The sequence below is a fragment of the Daphnia magna genome, unplaced genomic scaffold (genome assembly GCF_020631705.1).
Source record: "Daphnia magna isolate NIES unplaced genomic scaffold, ASM2063170v1.1 Dm_contigs141, whole genome shotgun sequence".
NCBI lineage: Eukaryota > Metazoa > Arthropoda > Branchiopoda > Diplostraca > Daphniidae > Daphnia > Daphnia magna.
The window spans coordinates 90,580-113,693 of record NW_025533139.1 but is presented as its reverse complement, the minus strand read 5'-3'; the positions used below and the strand labels follow the sequence as shown (position 1 = coordinate 113,693).

The 23,114-nt window shown below is 38.4% G+C and overlaps 4 protein-coding genes, 1 long non-coding RNA gene and 1 pseudogene across 7 annotated transcripts; 5 read left to right on the top strand and 1 right to left on the bottom strand.

Moving 5' to 3' along the window:
• The first annotated feature begins 3,447 nt into the window (after nt 1-3,447).
• On the top strand, nt 3,448-4,010 carry LOC123467066. The gene is made up of 2 exons (XM_045167141.1): nt 3,448-3,834; nt 3,898-4,010. The coding sequence occupies exons 1-2, from the start codon at nt 3,558-3,560 to the stop codon at nt 3,981-3,983; spliced, it is 363 nt and encodes a 120-aa protein (XP_045023076.1). The 5' UTR covers nt 3,448-3,557; the 3' UTR covers nt 3,984-4,010.
• LOC123467067 lies at nt 3,959-13,181 on the bottom strand. 3 transcript variants are annotated; one of them, XR_006641603.1, is made up of 7 exons: nt 12,914-13,181; nt 12,778-12,842; nt 12,642-12,706; nt 12,486-12,583; nt 5,039-5,091; nt 4,216-4,938; nt 3,959-4,150 (listed from the first exon to the last, which is right to left on the bottom strand). It is a non-coding gene; the product is annotated as an uncharacterized LOC123467067 (long non-coding RNA). The 3 variants fall into 3 exon arrangements; XR_006641604.1 differs by having other exon boundaries at nt 4,216-4,935; XR_006641602.1 differs by having other exon boundaries at nt 4,216-5,091; nt 12,914-13,178.
• Nucleotides 9,198-10,280, top strand: LOC123467065 (annotated as a pseudogene).
• Nucleotides 10,454-11,478, top strand: LOC123467064 (97 kDa heat shock protein-like). The gene is made up of 3 exons (XM_045167140.1): nt 10,454-10,709; nt 10,780-11,074; nt 11,156-11,478. Exons 1-3 carry the CDS (start codon nt 10,603-10,605, stop codon nt 11,384-11,386), a joined length of 633 nt encoding a protein of 210 aa, XP_045023075.1. The 5' UTR covers nt 10,454-10,602; the 3' UTR covers nt 11,387-11,478.
• A 2,053-nt stretch (nt 13,182-15,234) lies between the features above and the next one.
• On the top strand, nt 15,235-17,374 carry LOC116936755. The gene is made up of 4 exons (XM_045167126.1): nt 15,235-15,246; nt 15,375-15,497; nt 15,572-16,646; nt 16,875-17,374. The coding sequence occupies exons 1-4, from the start codon at nt 15,235-15,237 to the stop codon at nt 17,372-17,374; spliced, it is 1,710 nt and encodes a 569-aa protein (XP_045023061.1).
• Nucleotides 17,375-19,687: 2,313 nt separating this feature from the next.
• On the top strand, nt 19,688-22,278 carry LOC123467069. The gene is made up of 5 exons (XM_045167144.1): nt 19,688-20,262; nt 20,323-20,440; nt 20,503-21,026; nt 21,088-21,294; nt 21,401-22,278. The coding sequence occupies exons 1-5, from the start codon at nt 19,826-19,828 to the stop codon at nt 22,215-22,217; spliced, it is 2,103 nt and encodes a 700-aa protein (XP_045023079.1). The 5' UTR covers nt 19,688-19,825; the 3' UTR covers nt 22,218-22,278.
• The last annotated feature ends 836 nt before the right edge of the window (nt 22,279-23,114 follow it).

The window sequence follows — 23,114 nt, the reverse complement described above, 5'->3', positions numbered from 1 at the left end:
TGTTTCTCGATCTCAAAACTCACTCAGAACCGTTAAATTTCGAAATAATGGTAGGTTATCTTTCTGGTATTTAAAAAAATAATTATCGCTGTATTAATGGCAATGCTAATGTTCTTTATTATTTTCAGAAACTTCGTCACAACTCTTACATCGAGGCATAGTCAAAGCAAACTTTGGAATCCAGGATAATCAGAAGTTAACAAGTGGATTATTTGAACGAATGAAGTGGATGGATTTGGCTCTTCAAAAGAAAATTTTAAATGATGAGCCAGAGCAAGATGGTTTTAATTTCGAAATCTTCCCTCTCACTTCAATGTTGGAATTTGAAGAAGTGAACGACCAGCTCAAGCCTTTTCATGCTCGAAAATCTTTAGTAAGTATAATATGTACTGAAAACTGTATTGAATTCATGTGTTCCTCATTATTTACATTTTTTTTCTAGAAAGAGAAACTTGCAGTAATTGGAAGAAAAAGTCCTGCAAGTGTAGTGAGGAAAATCCTAAAAAAGGTTCTGGATAAGGAGTTCGGCAAGCAATTTAGCTGGTACGGGCGAAGAGGAAATTGCAGCTTGGGATCCTCTCTTCTTGGAAAAATAATACTAGGTACGAGATAACAATTTTTTTACTTTTCTCCGCATAAACTAATACCAGAAATATACTTTTATACCAGAATCCGCTACTTCTAGTAAGACGTTACCCATAACAGAAACAGACGCCATTGACGCAGCAATGTCTTGGCTTCGCCATTTAAAGGATAAGAAGACTAACGCTAATTGAAACATCAGCCCTATCAACCGTGGTTTCCTCGATCAACCAAGAACATTACATTTTAATTATTTTAGTTATGAATTTAGGCGATTTCTTTATTCATTGTCTTTTCTTTTAATTAACACAACTAAATTGCAATTAGCGGTTTTCGTGTTGAATTTATTCTGTTTGTATTTATTGTAAGAAATACAGTTTCTCGGTTTTTATATGATATTTTAAAAATTATTTAGAAAGCACATTCACGTTAATATTAAATGAAAGTTAGAATTCAAAGCCCTAGCACGTCTAATTTACATCCAAAACGGTAAAAAATGCAACGTCCTTAGGACGTCTTTAAGATAACTTTTGGGTACTAAACGGGGCGGTCATAGGTAGAGCAAGAAGCCGTCCATGGGACATCCATAACGGACATCCATTGAATGTCCTTTGGACCGCACTGTGCTATATGGGTTGTTAATCACCACAAATCAATCCAACGTAGAATCTTTTCTCTATCGTACTTCTTGTGCAACTCCAAATGATGAAGAAGACATGGCAGTTCTTAGGTTAGCATGTTCATAATATTTTTGTTATGCCAATAAAATTTAGTTCATACTTACTTGTTACAGGGAGTCTGATGAAATTCAAGTTTGCATTGGCCGTGATGATGAAAACTTACCGAGAGAAACAAATAATTGTCTTGAGGGCATTCTATTAGTTTCACCATTACACAATCAGTGTGGTGTAATCTATGGTACTGATGATAATGAAAATAAACTGAAATGACTGAAAATAAACTGATTTGCATTCCGAACAAGCTTTCTTTTTTAGTATTTATATAACAAATTACCAAATCGAATTTTGACGTCCCTTGGATGTCGACATCCAGATTTTTTAGATACGTTTCCGTTTGGACATCCAATGTATATCATTTTATGATCCCTCCATCCAAAAGACAATTCGTGTCCTTTTCAGACAGCTCTGAGATGTCAGGCTAAGAATATTCAGATGACGTCCCATTAGTTACGTCAATCCAATGTCCATGTCCAAATGGCGTCGGAAAACGACGAACGTAAATCGGATATACCGACGTCTCTATGATATCCCTAAGACAAAGAGTGCTAGTAGGGAAGTCACCAACCAGAGCAGCAGACCACATTTCTGTCAAACAAGAAGACAGAGGTAGGGTTGCTCTGGGTTTCGGCAACCACATGAGTTTCCGCAACATGAAATATAATGTTTGGTACAAGATACAAACAACACAGTACAGTCGGCCATTCTTCACGTTGCACTTGCCTAAGCGAGGCAATGAAAGAATATCAGCCAATTTTACCTTTACTTTATTAGTTTTATTATTTTTATTTAACATCTTTCGTGTGTTTTAACATCTTTACATGTGAACATCGTCATTTGGATTGGATGAAGAGCAGTTCTGATTTATGAATAATCCCGTTCACGCCCACTGTCCTCCAGAATTTACCGCCCCCTCCTCCATTGCTTCATTACCGCCATCACGTCTTCCAGCAGTTGACATTTCACCCGCGCACGCCTTGCGCCAACATCCGCATGGGTCCCAATTGCCGGATGGTCGTCCTCCACGATGTCGGGTTCTATAATGGATACGATTCTGTTTACTTTCCACAACGTCATCACCCTCCAACCATCGGGAAGAACTTATATCAGCTGGGCAACCATTAAATCCTTTAAATTTTTGTTGTTTGTTTGCAATGTTAAATATTTGCTATTGTTGAAATGCTTGCAAAAATTTTAGAAAAATGAAGACTTAAACATAAATCGTTATGCATTATGTTATTAATGTGCAATAAACCATCCTTGAAAAAAATGAATCCACATAATGTATTTATTTCAATATTTATACAAGGTTAAGTATTAAAAAGAAATCCATTTCTTTTAACTACGCTTATAATAAATTTAAAAATGAACTATCCGGCAAATAGATAACTACTCCTTAATTTTTTTATTTTTCGTATTAAATGCTGGATTAAAAATAAAAATACGTTCAAGGAAAAAATTTGAACACGGTTAAGTTCTCCCCTTTTGGAAACAGACTAATAATGAAACTTAGCGATCGGCCCCAATTAACTCTAATCGAGTTAACCGCACCGATAAAGTGCATTTGGGGCTGAATTGAGGTGCCACTTTTTCAGTCGGGAAAAATTTGAGGTTAACCCGTTGCCCCAACGCAATTTTAACACTGAGTCCACCACTCAATCAGGCCAAAATTGGGGGTTTTGGGGGTTTACGATTTTCGGAAAAGGGTGACGAAGGCATCGCAGCCAGTCCCCGTATAAACCATTTTGTGCGGAATTTTGCGGAAAACACAATGGTGAAATCCGCAATGTTGTAGCTAGCATAGTTTTTAAATTATTTAATAAAAACTAAGGGACCCCCCAGAAATTGTAGTGTTTTTTCTGATTTTTGACATCAGTTTTCGGGCAAACCAGACCTTTAAAAAAAAATCTAATTTTTTAGAATGAAAGATTTTGCCCCCTCCAGAGACATCTCGCCCCGTTTTTATTTTAAACGGTTATTAGCAGAGATATTGGCAAATGAAAATCTTGAAAATTTTTCTTCATTTTCTGAAGATTTTCGCCATTGACAGACGTCATTTCGCCACGCCATCTAGCGGCCGATTTTGGAAACAGCAAGGGAGATCTTTTCTTCTCGCCATTACTTTTTTTCAAACTCCAACTATCGATACCTAACCAAACCCAGCTGTAGTACATCGATACCATTCTTTTCTCAATCATTCCGCGCAGTCACTGTCTAAACAACAACAACAAGGTTGAAATGTCCTCGCAAGAAGATTATTCTGATTTTGAACATGAACCAGAAAATGGGGAAAAGTTAGATGACGAGTGCTGTGAACGTTATGCAGCTGTCATCTGGAGTTCTCCCAAGTTCGTTGAGAACGACTATAACTGTGTTGACATTAGGAAAATTTCGAAAGACATGCTGTTGAATGGAGAGCTCCACGGCCCAATTGTTGTAAAAGTAAACATCAATGTTGGCTGTTTACAAGCAGTGACTACAGAAACATACATTGGAAGAGTATTTGCTACTGGAGGTATGAAATATGCATATGTTATCCCATGTCAATCGTTAACATTTTTATTCTTGTGTCAAATAGATGATAAAAAAATCCTGAAATCCCTTCTTGAGGCAGAAATTAGAAGGATGAAAACACAAGACAAGGCTAACACTGAAATGTATTAGCAACTTAATACACACCAAGAAATGAAATTGTTGTTTTATAATATTTGAATTATCGTCTTTAGTAGTTGCCAAAGTCTGTGACCTTCATTTCCTGAATCGTTTTGAGGGGGCTTGGGTGTCAAGAGGCGACACACTTCACGATATTCAGTAGTAATGCGATGGCGATCCTATTGGAATTTAATGTTTTGAAATTCAGTTCATGTTGTGTTCCATAGCTCAATTTCAGAATTACCTTGTAGTGGGTTTCTTGGCTGACTTGGCAGAGCCGGGCGCATGTGACGGAAGTCAAATGGATAGATTTCTGAGAGGATTTGCTACGGGAGCTTTACTGGAATGTCGTGTACGGATGCCGGATTTCATATTTTCACCTTTCATTCGAACTAATTAAGAAATGTATATTAATGGGACGTAATTGTTTTATGAAATAAGATTTTTCCGGTAATGTAAACTGATCATGTCGAGTTGGTGCTTGAAAGTTTACAAGATCCATGGAAGTTGGTCCCACTGGGACAACCGATAATTTTTCTTTTGGTTTTTTCTTCCGTTTCTTACCCTTACCCTTTCATTTCCTTTGTTTCACGTTACCCATCCTGTGACTTTACACTTGACCAAAAGCTAAGCTAAAGAGGGATGGTAATAAAAACCAAAAGTAAAGTTAGTTGCCAGGCATGCTTATCCAAGTGGAGTAGAGAAATGGCAGGCCTCTCGTGTAAATGTAAATCAGCAGTTTGCGATAGTTGCAATAATTGCAGACGGTGTAATTGTGAGTGTCAAGATGCAGTACAAAGTGATGTGCCGTCTTCAAGTAAACGGCGAAGAAATGAAGTCCAACTGGGGCAGCATAGACAGGTGTGTGAAAATGTGAATACCGGCACAGATTTTTCCAAAAATCCGCGCGGCATGTACACAGCATTAGGTATGGATCCAAATTCTCCAATTATACGGCATTTGCCTGCTAAGGCAAAGCGTTATTGTGTAACCACATGGATGGATAACTCACCACAAGCTAAATCCATGAAAACGAGAGTATTCCAAGTTTACAAAGAAATGTTTACTTTCATTTCCAATATTTTGTGTGGCGAAGCAGCAGAAATTTCCTTGGCGGCAACTGTAAAAGAATTCAGAGAGAAAGGAGTTACAAAAAAGTCAAGTAAATCCGTGTCGCATGTCATGATTAAGACTATGTCATCAGCAGTAAAAAAAAACAGTAGAATTGCGGACAACCAGAGCTTTGCTTTGCTCTTCACTGACACGGGCGGAAGTAAAAAAATGTGTGACAAGAATGGAAATGTGACTATAAGTAAAGACGGATTCCGAAAGGGGAAGTGCGATATGCAAGAACTGTTATCCGGGAAGACACTTACACCCACGCTACGAAGTGTTCGCCGCTTTCGATCTGTCGCTGTTGACTCGGCCATCACTTTCATACTCTCTTCCGAAAATGTTTCCTTCTTTTCATGGGGAACGAAACGTTGGAAAGTAGATGGAGTTGAAAAAATTTTTCCCGCTGTATCTCGAAAAACCACAAGAGCAAACATGTATTGCAAATACATCGCAACGCAAGAAATTACTGAAGTGAACAAGGTTAAACGTTCAAGTTTTTTTATGATCGCAGATACCCTTACTCATTCTGATGCAATATTGAGACGAGCTGTAGATTATGTTACTGGGTTTTTGGTGAATGACAGCTTTGCCATAATAGAGAAGCTCATCACCCATTTCAGTGGTAGCGCTACAGAACGACAGCGTCTTTTGGTTGAAATGGAAGTTTTCAAACGCTACTTGACATATGGCTTCAACAATGGTGTTGTCGAAAAGATACCGTGTACTGCTCATGACATACGTTATGGTCTCGGCGAGGATCGAACGGCACCTGAAAACCTTTGTGATTCTTGTCGTAATCTTTTCTGTTGCTTCCATTACCTAAAAAGAAAAATTTACGGTTCCGGATTTGACGCAGCACAATCAGCTATAAAGGCTTTGATCGGCTGCGAAGAAAAGGCCATGCTTTATATGGGTCATCGAATGTGCGTCACCAACCAGCAAATGTCAATTCAAAAGATTTTTGATCACATGAAAGACGAATGTGTGAATAACGGGAAAAAATTGTGTGTGATCACTCTCGATTACAAAATGAAACTTGATCCACTTTATTTCAGAGAGAAAACCGTGGATCACTACGGGAAGAGAGGCATGAGCTGGCATGGATCGATGGTCCAGTATTACACTATGGAAAACTTTGAAGAGACTTCAGCTCCTTTCTCAATAAACTGTACCTGGATCACATCGTCGACAACGAAAATAAACAAGACAAACTTGCCGTTATCTCTATTTTGGAGGCCGTAATATTGGCCATCAGAAAACATCTACCAAATATCGATCAAATAATTTTACAGTCCGACAATGCGGGGTGCTACCAGAATACGATGTTGATGTTGCTGATACCATACCTATCCTATGCTCATGGTATAGAAATTTCACGCATTATCCATACGGAAACGCAGGACGGGAAATCGGTTCTCGACGCACATTTCGCTCGTTCTATGCAACGTATAATTTCATGGTGTAAAGAAGGTAATTACGTAATGTGCGGCCTAATTGTGAAACCTACTAATATTATTTTCTCTGAAAGGTCACAATTGCGTCACTCCTTCTCAAGTTGTTGTTGCTCTCAAAGCAAATGGCGGATTGCATAACTGCACCTCCGAATTAGTTACGCTCAACAGAGAAAGGCTGCAAAAAATTGAAGTTGAATTTGCTGCGCTAGATGGGCAACTAAAGAAGTACGTTGGTAGAGCAAACGATGTGCTATTTTGCTTTCGGGATAATGTAACTGGACGTCATATTTCAACCCAAACCATGCCCGAAAACTTTAGCAGCCTTCCTGATTTTTCGTTGCGCGTCTTTCAACACTCGGGTAAAGTTTTCCCAGTCATACTTGGCAACGTCCCTCCCCTTCTTGTCACTCACTCACAAACTTTGTTTTCATAACTGCACTTTGCATTACATAACTGTGCTTCTTAACTACAGATCAAGGACAAGGCAAATTTGTCTGTGTACTTCCATCGGAACGAAGATGCACCACAGTACAGCAAACTGCCTTTGACGAAGACTCAGACGAAGACATAACGCTAGAAGAAGAGGAATCTTTGCCCATCACACAACTAGATGACGCAGAATCAATAAACGACACGGATCAATCTATTTCAGACGTCAGCGATGTTGAAGCTGAAGGAACAGAACTAAATCCCCCAATTGAACCCGAAAAAGTAGAAGGAAAAGTAACCGGTATAACTGTCTTGACTGACAACGCCCTCACCAAAAGATCAGCGAAATGGAAAAAGAAAACTATTTCATCTGCGGTTACAACTGTCGACTTCCTAAATCGTCATAAAGACATGAAAACTTATGCTATGACCCAGGTAGCACACAGAGCTGTTACAGACTCCTGTAACCGATCTGTTTCACATACTTGTGAAACAGATTCGTATCAGGCTTGTTACATCTCTGTTTTACAGGAAATTTCTCTGGAATTGCTCTGTTTTACAGGATTTGGTTAAAGTTTGTTTCACTGATCTGGAACAGATCTGTAATCTTTCTGTAATACATAATTCTGGTTTTTCACTGTACTACAGACCTGTTACAGATCTGTTTTTTACTTGAGAAAATTGTTTCTGATTTTGCTCTGTTTCCCATGTTTGTCACTTGTCTGTTTTTACTCTGTAAAAATACATTCTGTTTTTCTTCTGTCTAACACGTATGTTACATGCATGTTTTTACTCTGTATTACCGAGTGAAATATATTTCTGTTATGTGTCTGTACTACATGTCTGGTACGGGTCTGTATTTCCCTTGTAAAACATATGACAGAAATCATCTGTTCTCAGTAGGTACCCCCGATATGGTACAGGTCTGTTTTTTCCTTGTAAAACATATGACATAAATCATCTGTTTTGTGTCTGTATCTCAGGTATGTTACAGGCCTGTGTTTTCTATGTAAAACATACTTCAGTGATTATCTGTTATGGGTTTGTGGCCCAGGTATGTTACGGGTTTGTATTTCCCTTGTAACACCTATGTCAGTAATAATCTGATCTGTGTCTGTATCCCCGGTATGGTACATTTCTGGATTCCCAATAGCAAACAGACTTAAATGTTTTCTCATATATTACAGTGTAATACCATGCAGCCAGATGACATCTTATATAAGTCAGTGTTAGGCTAATGGTTAAGAGTTAAGCTCAGCACTCGAAAGGTTGAAGGTTCAAATCTTGGTCAAGGCAAAATGGAAACATTGTTAAAGGTCGAAAGAATATTTATAATTTGTTGAAAAGCTTCCGGTTTCCGGATATGGAAGTAGAAGATCGGTGGTAACTGTTAAAGATCGTGATAAGACCGTGATGACTGTTGAGAGGACAAGGGAAGAAAATAGAGATGATCCAGAGCTTCAAAATGAGTATATGCACACATTTTTAAAATGTTCCTCAACTTCTTTGTTGATGACTAACTGTTAAAAAATGACAACGTGATCAAAGTTAAATAAATGTATTCAAGTTAAAGAGATCACACTTGAAAACATAGATTTTGTCAGACTATGTTATGCTATATTTCATAGCATAACTACATTCATCATTCAAAATCACGTCAATAAATAAAAACCTTTGTGTTGGTCAGACTCGTCGGGCAAAACATGCCAATGTCAAATAAATAAAAATGAATTCACTACGTACACATGGGGTTGAGGGATGTCAAATGAATTAAATGAGAGCCGTGGTTTCTCTTGAATTAGCCAGGAAATTTACTTATTTTGGAGTAAAAACTAAAGACGGCGACGGTGACAGACTCGCGTTTAGCTCTACCTTTATTTGCAATGAATTATTAAAAATATCTGTTAGGGAAAACTTTCCGAAATCCGAGTTGGATGAGGAATTTTTTAAAAAACATATTTCCAACTGGCTGAATGGAAGTAAGGATACGAGGAAAAAAAATTTAAGTGCTAAACGGGATTGAAAATTTAAAATTTCGTGTTATTAATTTAACTTAATACTTTTTCAAATACAATATTTCTGCATCTCCAATAAAGAATTTTTTTGTTTATTTCTTGTTGCTCAAGCTGTTTTATAAACGCTTTTCATGCCGTTTATAAAACGAAATAAAATTTTATACACACATAGAAATCGTGTTTATGTGGCAACGTCTTTGAAGATGAGTTTAGTCTATACCAGCGCCACCGCACCCACGCTGAGGCAGCTACGCTACCATTAGTCGCGTTTTGGCGAAGTTGCGAGAAGGAACTGCTGCCGGTCGTTTTTTTATTAGCTTTTGGTGACATTTTGTGTGAGTCGAAAAAGAAATTTGTGTGTGTGTGTGTGTTTATGGAAGGCGTTCCAGCTGAAATATTTTGGGAATTATGGTGAATATTTTGCGTGTGTGTTGATGGAAGGCGATTCCGGCGGATTGGGTGGCGAAACTGTGTGTGTGTTTGTTTATGGAAAGGGAAAAATCTATTAGCCCCCGCTAGGGGGACTCTCTCTTGCGCCTACCAGCAGCCGCCAGCCGGTTGTGTTGTTGACAAGTGATAGTTCGTCGTCATGTCTTTTCATTGGAATTTTCATGTCTTCTCAGCACACTTGTAAGTTTTGGCATGTTAAAGTATTTTGTGTAATTGTTACATCATGATGAAAACATGTGCTACATGTGTGTTGATGGAAAGCGATCTGTAGGTTATATAATAGTTTTCATTATTCTTGGTTTATTTCTTATTTTGATTTTGCTTTAGATTTGCATTTAGACTGACTGATAGATATCAGTTTTTCCTTTCGAGAAAAATAAAGGCCAACACCATGGTTAAAAAAGGGTTTTTGTTAACCATGCTCAAAGTTGCCACTACTCGTGTATCATCCAAGCTATCATGTGTGTTGATGGAAAGCGATCTGTAGGTTATTGCAATAGTTTTCATTATTCTTGGTTTATTTCTAATTTTGATTTTGCTTTAGATTTGCATTTAGACTGACTGAGAGCTATCAGTTTGTCCTTTCGAGAAAAATAAAAGGCCAACACCATGGTTAAAAAGGGTTTTTGTTAACCATGCTCAAAGTTGCCACTACTCGTGTATCATCCAAGCTATCATGTGTGTTGATGGAAAGCGATCTGTAGGTTATTGCAATAGTTTTCATTATTCTTGGTTTATTTCTAATTTTGATTTTGCTTTAGATTTGCAATTAGACTGACTGAAAGCTATCAGATTGTCCTTTCGAGAAAAATAAAAGGCCAACACCATGGTCAAAAAAGGGTTTTTGTTGACCCCTTGGTTGCTACACATTCAATCCTCATATCCTTGGAATGGACCCACTCTTATTTAGAGGTATTGCTTTCTGTCGTTACACTTCCATGATATTTAAAAAATCTAAAGTCACTTCCATTCTCGTTTCAGGTTAATCCCTCGCCCCTACTCAATAGACGGAATCCGTTGGTGGAAACTGACGAGAGATTAGTTTGCTGATATTCAGCAATCCAACCAAAGGCCTTTCAACTTCATCCTTGGCCGATTCTTTTTACGTTTTACGTTTTGTCGGAACGTCGGAATCAGGACGAATGCGTTGCCCGTGGCGCTGCTATTATGGCTGCCATGCTGTCTCCCAGTTTCAAGGTCCGTGAATTCTCTCTTACCGATCTTCAGCCCTATGCAATCAACTTGAATTGGAGCGGCGAAGACGTTGAGCACGGGTAAGTTTATCTTTTAATTTGTCGATCGGTAATTGAAGTCGCTGATCTTTTATATTTCATTTATTTTTAGAGAGATGGAAGTATTCCCCAAGTTTCACAGCGTTCCTTTCTCCAAGATTCTAACATTCTTCCGAAAGAGTCCTTTTGTGTTTGCTGCTTCGTTGAATCGTTTCAAGAAAGCGTACACTGCTTACAATAGCGGTGTTGCAGCCTACGATCACTGGACGCCCGAAGAAGCAAAGAAGTTGGAACTAGCAATTGCTGAAAAAGTTTCTTGGTTGGATGCCAACATCAGCCGTGTGAAGGCAACTCTTAAGACTAAGGACTTGCCTATTAAAGCCGCTGCCTTCCATAGCGAACACCAGGTAAATTATCCCACTCTCCCTACCTCATCACGATTAATTCTTAGGTCACGATAATTAACATGCATTTAAATTTCCTTGCAGGCTTTTGAAAGCAGCATGAATCCAGTTTTGAACAAACCCAAACCACAGCCTCCTGCCCCACCGGCTGAAGCTGCACAGTCGGGCAAGCCAGAGGATGCTGCCAACGGCTCAACAATAGTGCTCCCAGAATTGATCCGCGGACCGCAGTCCCGACTCCATCATGCGAAATTAATTGGCCGTGCATCACCAACTTATATCGGATGGGCGCTCCGTATTGAAAACTATTGCTAAATTTCATAAAGCTTTACATAATTTTGCTTGGACAATCATGTGTAAGTGGTGTATAAAATGAAATGCGTGTTGAATACAAATTTTAAATCGCGTGAGTTGTATACTTGTATTATTGAAACGACGGATCTGTAAACAGTTGGTAGTACAAAGACTGTGGTACGCGTTATGTAACAAACCTGTTATACAGATTTTGTAAGTCAGGTCTGTAACAAACCTGTTATACAGATTTTGTAAGTCAGGTCTGTCACAGACCTGTGTGACAGTCCGTAAAAGTGGGACACTACAAACAATTTACAGACTCTCAAAAACAGATCTGTAACAGACCTGAAACAGAGTCTGTGTGCTACCTGGGGAAAAGAGCACTACAGTTACAAGATGCTGGTGATATTGTCTTTCGCTCAATATCAGATAACGCGGATGTTTCTACAGATTCCTATCTCCCGACTCAAGAAGATTATCTCGATCCTACATTCCGTTGTGGCTGGGCAAAGAGACCGAAAGTAGGGCAAATGTACGGTACGAAGTACGTGGAAGATTATCGGAGTGACATTAAAAGCCTCTACAATTCCGGAGAAGCCGACAAGAAGAACAAAAAGAGTCCAGCGCAAATGCTTGAAATTTTGGAGTCGCGATATCCGAACGAATTTTGCCTGCCATCTGAAAATGATATTCGCACCGAAATAAACAAACTCCAAACACAAAAAAAATCAGCGACGAGAGATAACCGGCCAAGAGGATCCAAAGATGACGATGAACAAACAAACTTCATTAAAGATCTTGCTCTAAGCAACCCATCCCTGAAACCCACCGCTGCAGTTACAGCCCTGAAAGCTCGATTTGCTGTTGTCACTCTTACGGACGCTCAAATAAAGAGCAAATTTTCCTACTATAAGGCTAAAGCGAATAAAAACACGTGAAACCTACCATTAATTGCAACACTTATTGTCCCTTTCCTAAGAATTACTTTTTATGATCGGATGAGTAGTTGAGACAGACGCGTTAACTTGCCTAATTGCGCAAAGAGTGTGTCTGTGCTGTTTGCAAGACGTTTCAAACAACATGGTAACTATGAAAGATGTAAACCAGGCAACTGGAATACCTGATTGTAATAGTCAGAAGAAATTGCATGGCACTTGCAGAACCTGGGCCATTGCCATCAAAAGAAATCCCAGTGAAGCAGAGAGCTAGTCAACAAACCTAAAGAGATAAAAGTTAGATTCCCGCAACAAGTAAACATGTCTGACACTTATGTTACCAGAGACTCCATACCAGTGACTTCATACCAGTGACGTCTAAAACAAATCCCAGTGAAGCAGAGATCTAGTCAACACACATAGAAAGATAAAAGTTAGATTCACGTAACAAGTAAACATGTCTGACAGTTATGTTACCAGAGACTCCATACCAGTGACTTCATACCAGTGACGTCTAAAACAAATCCCAGCGAAGCAGAGAGCTAGTCAACACACATAGAAAAATAAAAGTTAGATTCACGCAACAAGTAAACATGTCTGACACTTATGTTACCAGAAACTTCATACCAGTGACTTCATACCAGTGACGTCTAAAACAAATCCGTAGTAATGAGACAGACCTAGTCAACATGCAAGATAGGAATTAAGGAATGCCATCATAAAACGTTGAAAACACCAATATGTGCAACAGTAATCGGAATAATCTTCTTGCGAGGACATTTCAACCTTGTTGTTGTTGTTTAGACAGTGACTGCGCGGAATGATTGAGAAAAGAATGGTATCGATGTACTACAGCTGGGTTTGGTTAGGTATCGATAGTTGGAGTTTGAAAAAAAGTAATGGCGAGAAGAAAAGATCTCCCTTGCTGTTTCCAAAATCGGCCGCTAGATGGCGTGGCGAAATGACGTCTGTCAATGGCGAAAATCTTCAGAAAATGAAGAAAAATTTTCAAGATTTTCATTTGCCAATATCTCTGCTAATAACCGTTTAAAATAAAAACGGGGCGAGATGTCTCTGGAGGGGGGCAAAATCTTTCATTCTAAAAAATTAGATTTTTTTTTAAAGGTCTGGTTTGCCCGAAAACTGATGTCAAAAATCAGAAAAAACACTACAATTTCTGGGGGGGTCCCTTAGTTTTTATTAAATAATTTAAAAACTATGCTAGCTACAACATTGCGGATTTCACCATTGTGTTTTCCGCAAAATTCCGCACAAAATGGTTTATACGGGGACTGGCTGCGATGCCTTCGTCACCCTTTTCCGAAAATCGTAAACCCCCCAAACCCCCAATTTTGGCCTGATTGAGTGGTGGACTCAGTGTTAAAAAAATGCCGTTCTTTCGGTTTCAGAGTAATAATCGGGGCCGGCGGGTAGAACGAGCTATTATCGGGGTTGTTATCGGATCGATCGGGTGAAACAGTCAATCGATTATGTTTTTTGCATCGATGAATCGATTGATTGCAATCGGGGTAGCTTCCCTGATTCTGATACCTCGATTAAACCCCAATTGAATTCGGGGAGAAGAATTGTCCACCCTGAAGCACGCCTCGATGGTCCGAAATGAGAAACCCGATTGGCAAAAAAGCGTCCCGATTGACTCGAGGCCGGTCCTTAAATGAAACAATTGAAAATCCTCTTGGCTGTTGGAAGGAAGTCCGTAGAATATAATTTTCGCACATCCATTGCACTTCCAAGGTTACTAGCCGACGGACATCCCTGGAACTACCCATTGAGTACATGAATATCTAACGGATGTTCGGCCATGATTCGGACATCCGACGGCAGAAATGTGCTATATGGGTAAACTCCTCCGCGGGCTTTAGTGACTTCTTCAAGCCATTTGACGGATTTTCTCACTGAAGTTGGAGGACTTAAATGCTAGAAGTGTTGCCAATGTAATGACAAATCTTCGGCAAAATAGCACCTTTTTTTGGCCGTAAGTACTCCAATGAAACGTGCATTTCATCTGATGCTTCAAAAGCTTTCCTTGCATTTACAGCAACGGAACGCAGTGGAATGACGATCGTTATGATCTTCATTAATTATTAATTAATTTTAATTATTGATTAATTATTAGCCTAATAATTAGTTCAAAATAGTTCAAATACAAATATGCGAATACAAAATTTTTGCTTGCCCTCTTTGGTTATTATGGCCCGAAATCTTCATCCGGCATCTCTAGAAAAAATTCCATGATCATGGCAGTTCTTCCACTGTGAAGGGACAAACAAAGGAGCAGGAATGGCTATAAAATTAAGTTAAAGGAATAATAAAGTTCATTTCAACAATTGCGTTAAAATTTTTTTTACCTTTTGCCTTAACGGTACCTTCCACGTCAATAAAATCCCCAGGCAAAAGAAATCGGAAATACAAATCTTCGTTTTTAAATAGTTCGCGAATGTGGAATGGTCTCTTATAGTGAAATTTTAAGTCACAGTTGTCACACAATAGGGGAGACCGGGGCTAACCCTGACAGGGGTTACTTCGGACAACTTGGTTTTTTCACATCCAGTTTTATTTAAAATTTTGAAATTGATGTATGTTGTTGCCATGCTGTACCCGCGTTTTGGGATAAATTTGTGTGTCATTCATAAAATTTTGTTTCGAGTTATGAATTTAAAAAAAATTTATGGGTCACAAAAACTATGTTTGGTCCGATATTTTTTTCTTGCTGTCCCCTAACCATTTTACCGACGCTTTTTTAAATAATCATAACATTGCACGGTTCATTTTGACACGTTTTTGTTTTCTCAGAATATTTTTCTGATGTTTATTTGTTTCAGAAAAAAAAATTTTTCTTTGACACCCCTCTTGGGGGAAGTTGGGACAGTGTAGTCAGGGGTTAGTTCGGACGCGCGGAGGGGAACGCCGATGATGGCTATACGGGTACGATGCGGCGGTTTGTGCACAGAATTCAAGTGGCTTGTTAGTGATTAGTGTTTGAAAATGACAGACTGACGGCTATCGATCGATCAACCTTTAATCATGTGCAATGACAATTCTCCCTTCATAAGGAAGACACTATATTGCAAGATGCTTCATTCTGTGAATCTCATCGATCCAGTCAACATCCACGTAGCCTACTTCATTCTTTTATCACCGATTTGGTGATTTTTACTCTACAATTGTGTTTCAAGGTATGACGTCATACACTTTGGGTCTAATTTTGCGATTATTTCAGCATATTAATCGACTATGTATTTTTTTACAGATGGTTCGCACGTACAAACCGAAGCGAACCAATCCACCTGCTACGGAAAAAGACCTTCGACTTGCATTGACCGAGGTGCTTACTGGCAAAATGAGTATCAGAAGAGCAAGCGCACAGTTTGGATTGAAAAAATCTACTTTGGGGGATTACGTCAAAAGGTTTCGCGTAAACGGGCGCGCTCCACAAGAATTTGAACCAGTGAGACGCGAACAACATTCCCGTCAGATTATTTCAATTGCGCTTGAAAATGAATTAGTTTCATCTTTAAAGACTTGCTCTTTAATGAGCCATGGACTGACCCCTAGCCAAACAAGAGAACTAGCTTTCAATTTCGCCGTTGCCAACAAAATAGCCGTTCCGCCTTACTGGACTGAAAACGGAAAAGCATCCGAAGACTGGTTTTCTGCGTTTATGAAGAGAAATGTTACGCTTTCTATCCGTGCACCAGAAGCGACCAGTCAAGCTAGGGCTAGTGGATTCAACGCGCCGGTTGTTGCACAATTTTTCAATCTTCTTATGGAATTATTGATTAGATTTGGTCTTTCACTATCCCAGATTTGGAACGCCGATGAAACGGGGATCCCGACTGTCTTAGCGCCTCCTAAAGTTATCGCTACTAAGGGTATGAAACAAGTGCAACAAACTGTTTCCGCTGGACGAGGAGTGAACACAACGATGTTGGCATTCATCTGTGCTGCTGGAACTCACTGCCCACCTGTTTTCATATTTCCACGCAAAAATTTTCTTGCTTCCATGTCCATTCACGGCCCACCAGGATGTCTGGGCCTTGCCCATCCTTCTGGTTGGATAAACGGGGAAACGTTTTTGCGAGCTCTTAAACATTTTAAAACTCATGTTGATTTTTATATCAACAATCCCATTGTTCTGATTCTTGACAATCACAGCAGTCATCTAGATTTCAGCGTGATCAAGTTTGCGAAAGAGAACGGCATCCATCTTTTAACATTTCCTCCTCATTTTTCTCATCGCCTTCAGCCTTTAGACATCAAGGTGTTTTGTCCCTTTAAATCGGCTTTGAAGCAGGCATTTAACGACTGCATGCTGCAACATCCTGGTAAAAGAATCACCATTCATGATGTGGCTGAATTGAGCCGTCTGCCGTATCTCGCTTCATTCACGCCGGCTAATATTATTGCCGGATTTAAAAATAGCGGAATCTCACCGTTTAATCGCGACATTTTCCCCGCATCGGCCTTTTTTACCTTCATTTTCAACAGATCGACCGATTGGTAAAAAGTGTCCTATCTTTATAATTTTAACTAAATAATATTTGCGTGAGTAGGTTTAGAAAATTTTGATTCTGCTATTGCAGAAACCTCCGGTATTATGCTTAATTCAAGGATCATAGACGAAGAGATTCGACCATATCTGGCATTGGCCGAATCTATAGCGGCACCCCTTTCGGATGGAATTTCTGGCGCCGGAACTGTAGCTGTCGTTCTCCCTAGTAACTTGAGGCCATTTCCCCAAATTTCTCTGGCTTCAACTGAAGGAAGAAGAAGGACGCCAGGGCGCACAAGAATATTAACCGACACCCCAGAGAAAAATGCCATCGAGGATGCTGCTAATCGGAGAGCACAACAGCTTCCAGCTTCTCAAATGGAGAAGTCGAGGAAACGGATTAAGCGTAGCTTAGATCTAGAAGCGGATGAAAACATCTTGGCGCTCATGGAGGAGAGAGATTTAGATATTGACCCTTTGTATCAACCAGATCCTATTCTTATTCAACGACCAACTCGTTCCGGCCGTGTCCCAAAATTAAACACTCGACCTAATATGTGATAATTAACACCTACAAACCTAATTTTTACCCAGAAAATACATGTCATGATAGAATTGTAGTTTGTCTACTTGAATGTATTTTTTTATAATTTTAAAATGAAGCGTATGGGAGTTAACGAAGCTGTCCGGAGTAACCCGGTGTTTGTCCGAAATAACCCCGGTTGAAAATCGAGTTGGAACGAGTTTGAACGAAGTTTGCGGCAAGTCAAGCAGAAAAGTCGACCACCAGATCTTAATTCATAATGCTCAGCACCATAGATGACAAGCTGTCCCTTTCTAGAGCACCAATCGTCAATGTAAGTAGAAATAGTTTTTCCACAATTGTCTACTGCTTCGGTCCTCTGAAGGGTGCTGTTGTTGACAGATTGTTGTTGCTGACCAGTGTGAATGCTCGCTTGTCTTCCAGCCTTAACGTTGAAAGTGGAAGTTGCTTGTTCGATGATGGGAGAGATGTAAACCAATGGCAGTTTCCCCACTAAAGAAGAACACAATGTCTTAATAGTAATGAGTGAAGCTTTCTCTCCAGGTAGAAATTTGAAGCGTGCTGGATTCTTCCAATGGATTGGGCCCAGTAATGCTTTCTTTTCTTCTGGTTGAAACGTGTCATATTCAGGACAGTTCCCATATATGTCAATGATGGATTCTTGAAGGGACTCAGGAGTTTCTAATTGCATCAAAGTGTGGATATCAAAGTATCCAAGTTCTTTTAAAAGGTTTAGCATGTGAAGTGGCAGAACAAGTCCATTTTTTTCAAGTAACTCAAAAACGTCGAGTTTAGGTGGGCGTATCACGCCACTCATTTTCCTGAAATAGCAATGAATATGAGTCAGATCAGGTCAGGGGTGTCAGAAAGATCAGGTCAGATCCGAAAATTCCTTGCAGAGTTGCCAAATATTGCGAGAAAAGTCTAACATTTCCTAATTTCTCTTATTTTTTCCTTATTTTTCCCATTTTTCTCAACTTTTCCCATTTTTCCAGATTTTTCCTGATTTTTCCCGATTTCCCAAAATTTTCTTATTTTTCCTTAAATGTCTTAAATTTCTTATTTTTTCCGTTTTCCCGACCTTTTCCCGACGGGTGTAACTCGGGAAAAAGAGTCGGCAACCCCTCGAGTTGGAAATATTTACAAATATTGTTTTTAAAAACTACCTTATCTATAAATTTTATGTTATTCTTGAAAAAAATACTGCATATAGAGAAAAGAAAGATGAATGAAATGACGCACATAAATGTAAAATACCTCTTCCGGTATAATATATGTAATCGATTTTAGAAATCCGTCCGGACTAGCCCCGGTCTCCCCTAGTGCTTTGCAAGTGCTGCACTTAATCACCAAGGATGACAACAGTTTTCCACATTTAGCAGAGAATGACTACCTTGGGATGCAATTTCTTTTAATGTAGGCTTGGAAAAAATTACACCATTGGTCTGAAATCTTTGTCAATGTCTTGTTGTCGGGAAGACCATTTTTTTTCTTGTTTGCTTTCATTTTTACTTGTCAGCGTCCACAATATCTTGGATAGTACACTTATAGATGTTTCAAATTCTGCTTCACATTCTTTAATTCGATTTTTCAGAATTTCCTAGTGTTAAATAGATACAATAGACCTTCAGTGGATACTGAGTTGCACCATCTCGCAATTCAGCCCAATCCCATCTGGTGTTTTAGTACCATAAGGCCCTCTTGAGAAAAAATGTTTTTTAATCTTAGCATTATTATAAGTGCAAATTTTTGCTTAAGTGTAATTTAAAGTTTTAGTTCGAATTTATTACGATTTTTTTTTTGAACAAACAGCTAGGGCTACGACGACGCAAAAGGGCTTAAAAAAGAGCTACGTTAGCTTTACCTGTAGCCTAATTTTCAGATTTTTCTCTTTTTATCCAACGATTTTAGGGTAGATTAAAAAACTAAATAATGGAAATCCCTTTTTTGCGGCATCAACCAGAGTTGCCGAATTCTTAGAAACCCTTTGTTTTTTTTCCTACAGTTTTTCCATACTATTATACATAGTATTCTATTATATATATAGTATTCTATAACTCTGGTAAAACTGTAGGAAAAAAATTTAAAAAGGCGTTAAATGTAAACAAAATTGGAAAACAGCAATAGACCACGAACGGATGCTGAGTTGTCAGTTTTCAAAATGGTCGAAAATCTCGATTGTGGTAAGGCAGCCTAAAATTAACACAGGCTTCTTATGGAGACCCTTTTTTAATTAAATCATTAAGTGAGAAATAACTAGTCTTTTCTATTTATTATTTTTTTTTCTGATAAGTCATCATTCTAGCTAGTATCTTGTTTTTTTTTATTCCTGAAAAACTATGGTATATATTTTAATTTAATTTTTTTCCGGGATTGTTTACATAAGTTCGTCGGCTAGTCTCAGTTTCAAATTAGTCTGCCGCCATTCTCATCTGTCAATATTTTAGTTTGTTCTCTTTGCCACAGACATGGCTACTAGTCAAAGTATTGAGTTATACCGTCTGTCACCATATTGTAGAGCATTAGTCCCCAAAGAGCAAAAGCTATACATTGAAAAACTTATTGCTATAGATTCTGACGATCCTTATCTTTTCCCATCGGAGTTGTGGAAAAGCAGTGGCTTTCCTAATTTAAAAGAGCACGACGTTTTCCAGTACTGCGTTGCTAAACATAGCAAAAGCACAGGATTACAATTATGTGCCTATAAAGCCATTAGAGATGCTGAACAGTATGTCAGTTGTGGATGGGTTAAGGACATATTCCGTGTGACATTGAGCAATTCTATAGTGATTGTAAGTTGTAGAGTACACCATTCTCAATCTATAAGAAAATCTCTACTGAATCCTTGGGTTGCAATTAAAAATGACATGTCGATTATATGTTCAAGCTGTGACTGTGAAGCTGGGTATGTGTGTTTATAATATTTTATATTACCTTTGTTATGACAATAATGTGTTATATTTAGACTTGGTGGTGTGTGTTCACACGTAGGTGCAATGTTATACAAGATCATAGCAGTTAACAACTTGCCATGTACATCACAAGAAAACAGATGGATTGATACATTAAATAGAAATGATTTGGTATGCTATATATTGAAATTTTTAAAAAGTGTATCGCATAATTTTTGTTTCTTCATTAACAGAAACTCTTCAAACAACTAAGTGGCATGAATGACACTATTTACAAATCCAAGTACCACGGTAGCAAAAACAAGACTAAGCTTTACGACTCAGCATCAATACCACTTATGACAACTGAAGAGCAGAGTGAGTATGAGAAAGTCCTATTGAAGAACAAAGCTGTTCAACTTCAGGTTGTGAACAAAAACGAATTCTACAAACATTTTCAACCACCTGAACTTCCAGTTGCTTTTGGCACAATATTTATAGCTTCTCTAGTAGGAAAATCCTATGTCACAGTAATGGAAGAATGTGAACGATTGCTTAAAGGTTGCACACTAAGTGTCACAGAAGTTCAGATTGAGAATGTAAACACGTGTACAATAGGCCAGAAAAAAACGCAATTTTGGCAATTATTTCGAGCTGGAAGGTGTACAGCATCAAATGCTTACCCAATTTTCAATGCAAACATAAAGAAACCTGCACTATGGTTATTGAAAAAGTCTTGCTACCCTGCCGAAAAAGCATTTTCAACAGAAGCTACGCGGTATGTCTTATTGTACAGCAAGTTATTTATCTCATAGGTATTCATGATCTCCTTATTTAAGGTATGGAGTTGATAATGAAAATAGGTGCATAACAAAAGGCTGCAAAATGTTAACGAAGAGAAATTTACATCATCAATTCAATGTAACTAAATGTGGATTAATAATCTCATCTGAGTTCCCGGAAGTAGCAGCTTCACCCGATGCGCTGTTTCATTGCAAGTGTCATGGCATGGGTGTAATTGAGGCAAAATGTTCCTGGAAACATAGGTATTTCAACATTTGTAATTGCCACATTTCAACACTGTTTTACATAAAGCAAGAAAGTCATAGATAGACCCAATAAGTAAATAGGTTTTCCTATATGCATTTGTAGGTATGCTGTCAGTTTGAAGGAAGTTTGTACATCACATAAAGACTTTTACTTAAGCTATGATGAAGAAGCACAAGTATTTAATCTGAAAAAGAATCACCCATACTACTATCAAGTTCAGCAGCAGCTCCTTGTAACTAAGCGTAAATTTGCGTTATTCATGGTCTACATTGAAAATGACGTCGCTGTGGTATATGTGCCTGAAGACATACTATTGTGCAACGAGATAAGAATACGATCTCAATTTTACTTCAGAGAAGTACTACTACCTCAACTAGTTAGCGATTATTTTTACGCTAGTCACCAAGTTGTAACTATGATGGAAGAACATTCTGTGATCGAAGTCAATACGCCTGTTAGTAATTCACAAGCCTGTGCATCACAGTCACCAGTATTTCAAGCACAGTATGCGCATAATAATGTTGAAACTGCAATGACAAACCTAATTGAAAATGAAGCCACGGTTGGACATGTTAATATGGAGGAAGATATAAACGTCCAGACAGGAAATCAAACAGCATTGAATACTTCACATTCCTTTTACTGCATTTGCCAACAACATCTACCTGGGGAGGAAACTGTTATTTGCAGGAATGTAAACTGCATTATAAAGGTATTTCACAAATGCTGCATCATACCGCAGAGAATACGATTTGGACCAAAGTGGATCTTTAAAAACTGTTTGTCTGATGAGAAGAAAGCAAAGAAGAGCAACGACAAAGAAAATCAAACCTCAAGCTCTGTCAATGCAAAACGCTTACCAAAGACTAATTTAGATCTCACACATACAACCCGCAAACCATTAAATTACAAAAATTAAGTAATATAAGTTATCGTTAGTGTAATATGGAATAAGAATGTGGAATACAAATTGAAATTTCGAGTGAAAATGGTATATTTATTTCAGCACATTTTACATAGTGATTCAAGTAGGGGGACAACACCTTGGCATGGCGTTTAGCAAACAACAGCAAACAGTGACTATTTTGTCAACAAATGTTTCATCGTGAGGATCAGTGCACAAATCCCGAATCTTAATTGGTCCACGTAAAATGGTAAATTTCTTTCTTATGTTTCCAATAACGCGCTCTACATGAATTCTGAGATTTGCGATGACTCTTGACTTTTCAATCCTGAGACTAGCCGACGAACTTATGTAAACAATCCCGGAAAAAAATTAAATTAAAATATATACCATAGTTTTTCAGGAATAAAAAAAAACAAGATACTAGCTAGAATGATGACTTATCAGAAAAAAAAATAATAAATAGAAAAGACTAGTTATTTCTCACTTAATGATTTAATTAAAAAAGGGTCTCCATAAGAAGCCTGTGTTAATTTTAGGCTGCCTTACCACAATCGAGATTTTCGACCATTTTGAAAACTGACAACTCAGCATCCGTTCGTGGTCTATTGAGATTTGAGACAAACAGTTGTCCGGATTATGTTAGGTTTCGAAGCCAATCAATAAAACAAACACGAAAATGAGAAAGAAATGTTACATTGCTCCATGTAGCAGTAATTGTAATAGAAACAAAACTAAATTGTTTTGTATTCCGCAAGAGCTCAACGAAAACAAAAAAGATTGGAAAACGTGTCAGAGTAACAAATTAAGAAGACAGACTTGGATTACGAATCTTGGAAGTGAAGAGATAATTTAACAACTATAACAACTAAAACTAACCTTGAATCCCGAAGGCGCACAAGGGGCTTTATT

What these genes read in the sequence shown, in the direction of transcription:
- LOC123467066 (XM_045167141.1), top strand. Translation starts at nt 3,558, where the DNA reads ATGTCCTCGCAAGAAGATTATTCTGATTTTGAACATGAACCAGAAAAT. An exon ending in AAGAGTATTTGCTACTGGAG is followed by an intron (nt 3,835 to 3,897) that starts GTATGAAATATG and finishes TGTGTCAAATAG; the next exon opens with ATGATAAAAAAATCCTGAAA.
- LOC123467064 (XM_045167140.1), top strand. Translation starts at nt 10,603, where the DNA reads ATGGCTGCCATGCTGTCTCCCAGTTTCAAGGTCCGTGAATTCTCTCTT. An exon ending in GGCGAAGACGTTGAGCACGG is followed by an intron (nt 10,710 to 10,779) that starts GTAAGTTTATCT and finishes ATTTATTTTTAG; the next exon opens with AGAGATGGAAGTATTCCCCA. An exon ending in CCTTCCATAGCGAACACCAG is followed by an intron (nt 11,075 to 11,155) that starts GTAAATTATCCC and finishes ATTTCCTTGCAG; the next exon opens with GCTTTTGAAAGCAGCATGAA.
- LOC116936755 (XM_045167126.1), top strand. An exon ending in CTCTACAATTGTGTTTCAAG is followed by an intron (nt 15,498 to 15,571) that starts GTATGACGTCAT and finishes ATTTTTTTACAG; the next exon opens with ATGGTTCGCACGTACAAACC. An exon ending in CTGCATGCTGCAACATCCTG is followed by an intron (nt 16,647 to 16,874) that starts GTAAAAGAATCA and finishes TTGCGTGAGTAG; the next exon opens with GTTTAGAAAATTTTGATTCT.
- LOC123467069 (XM_045167144.1), top strand. Translation starts at nt 19,826, where the DNA reads ATGGCTACTAGTCAAAGTATTGAGTTATACCGTCTGTCACCATATTGT. An exon ending in AGCTGTGACTGTGAAGCTGG is followed by an intron (nt 20,263 to 20,322) that starts GTATGTGTGTTT and finishes TGTTATATTTAG; the next exon opens with ACTTGGTGGTGTGTGTTCAC. An exon ending in CATTAAATAGAAATGATTTG is followed by an intron (nt 20,441 to 20,502) that starts GTATGCTATATA and finishes CTTCATTAACAG; the next exon opens with AAACTCTTCAAACAACTAAG.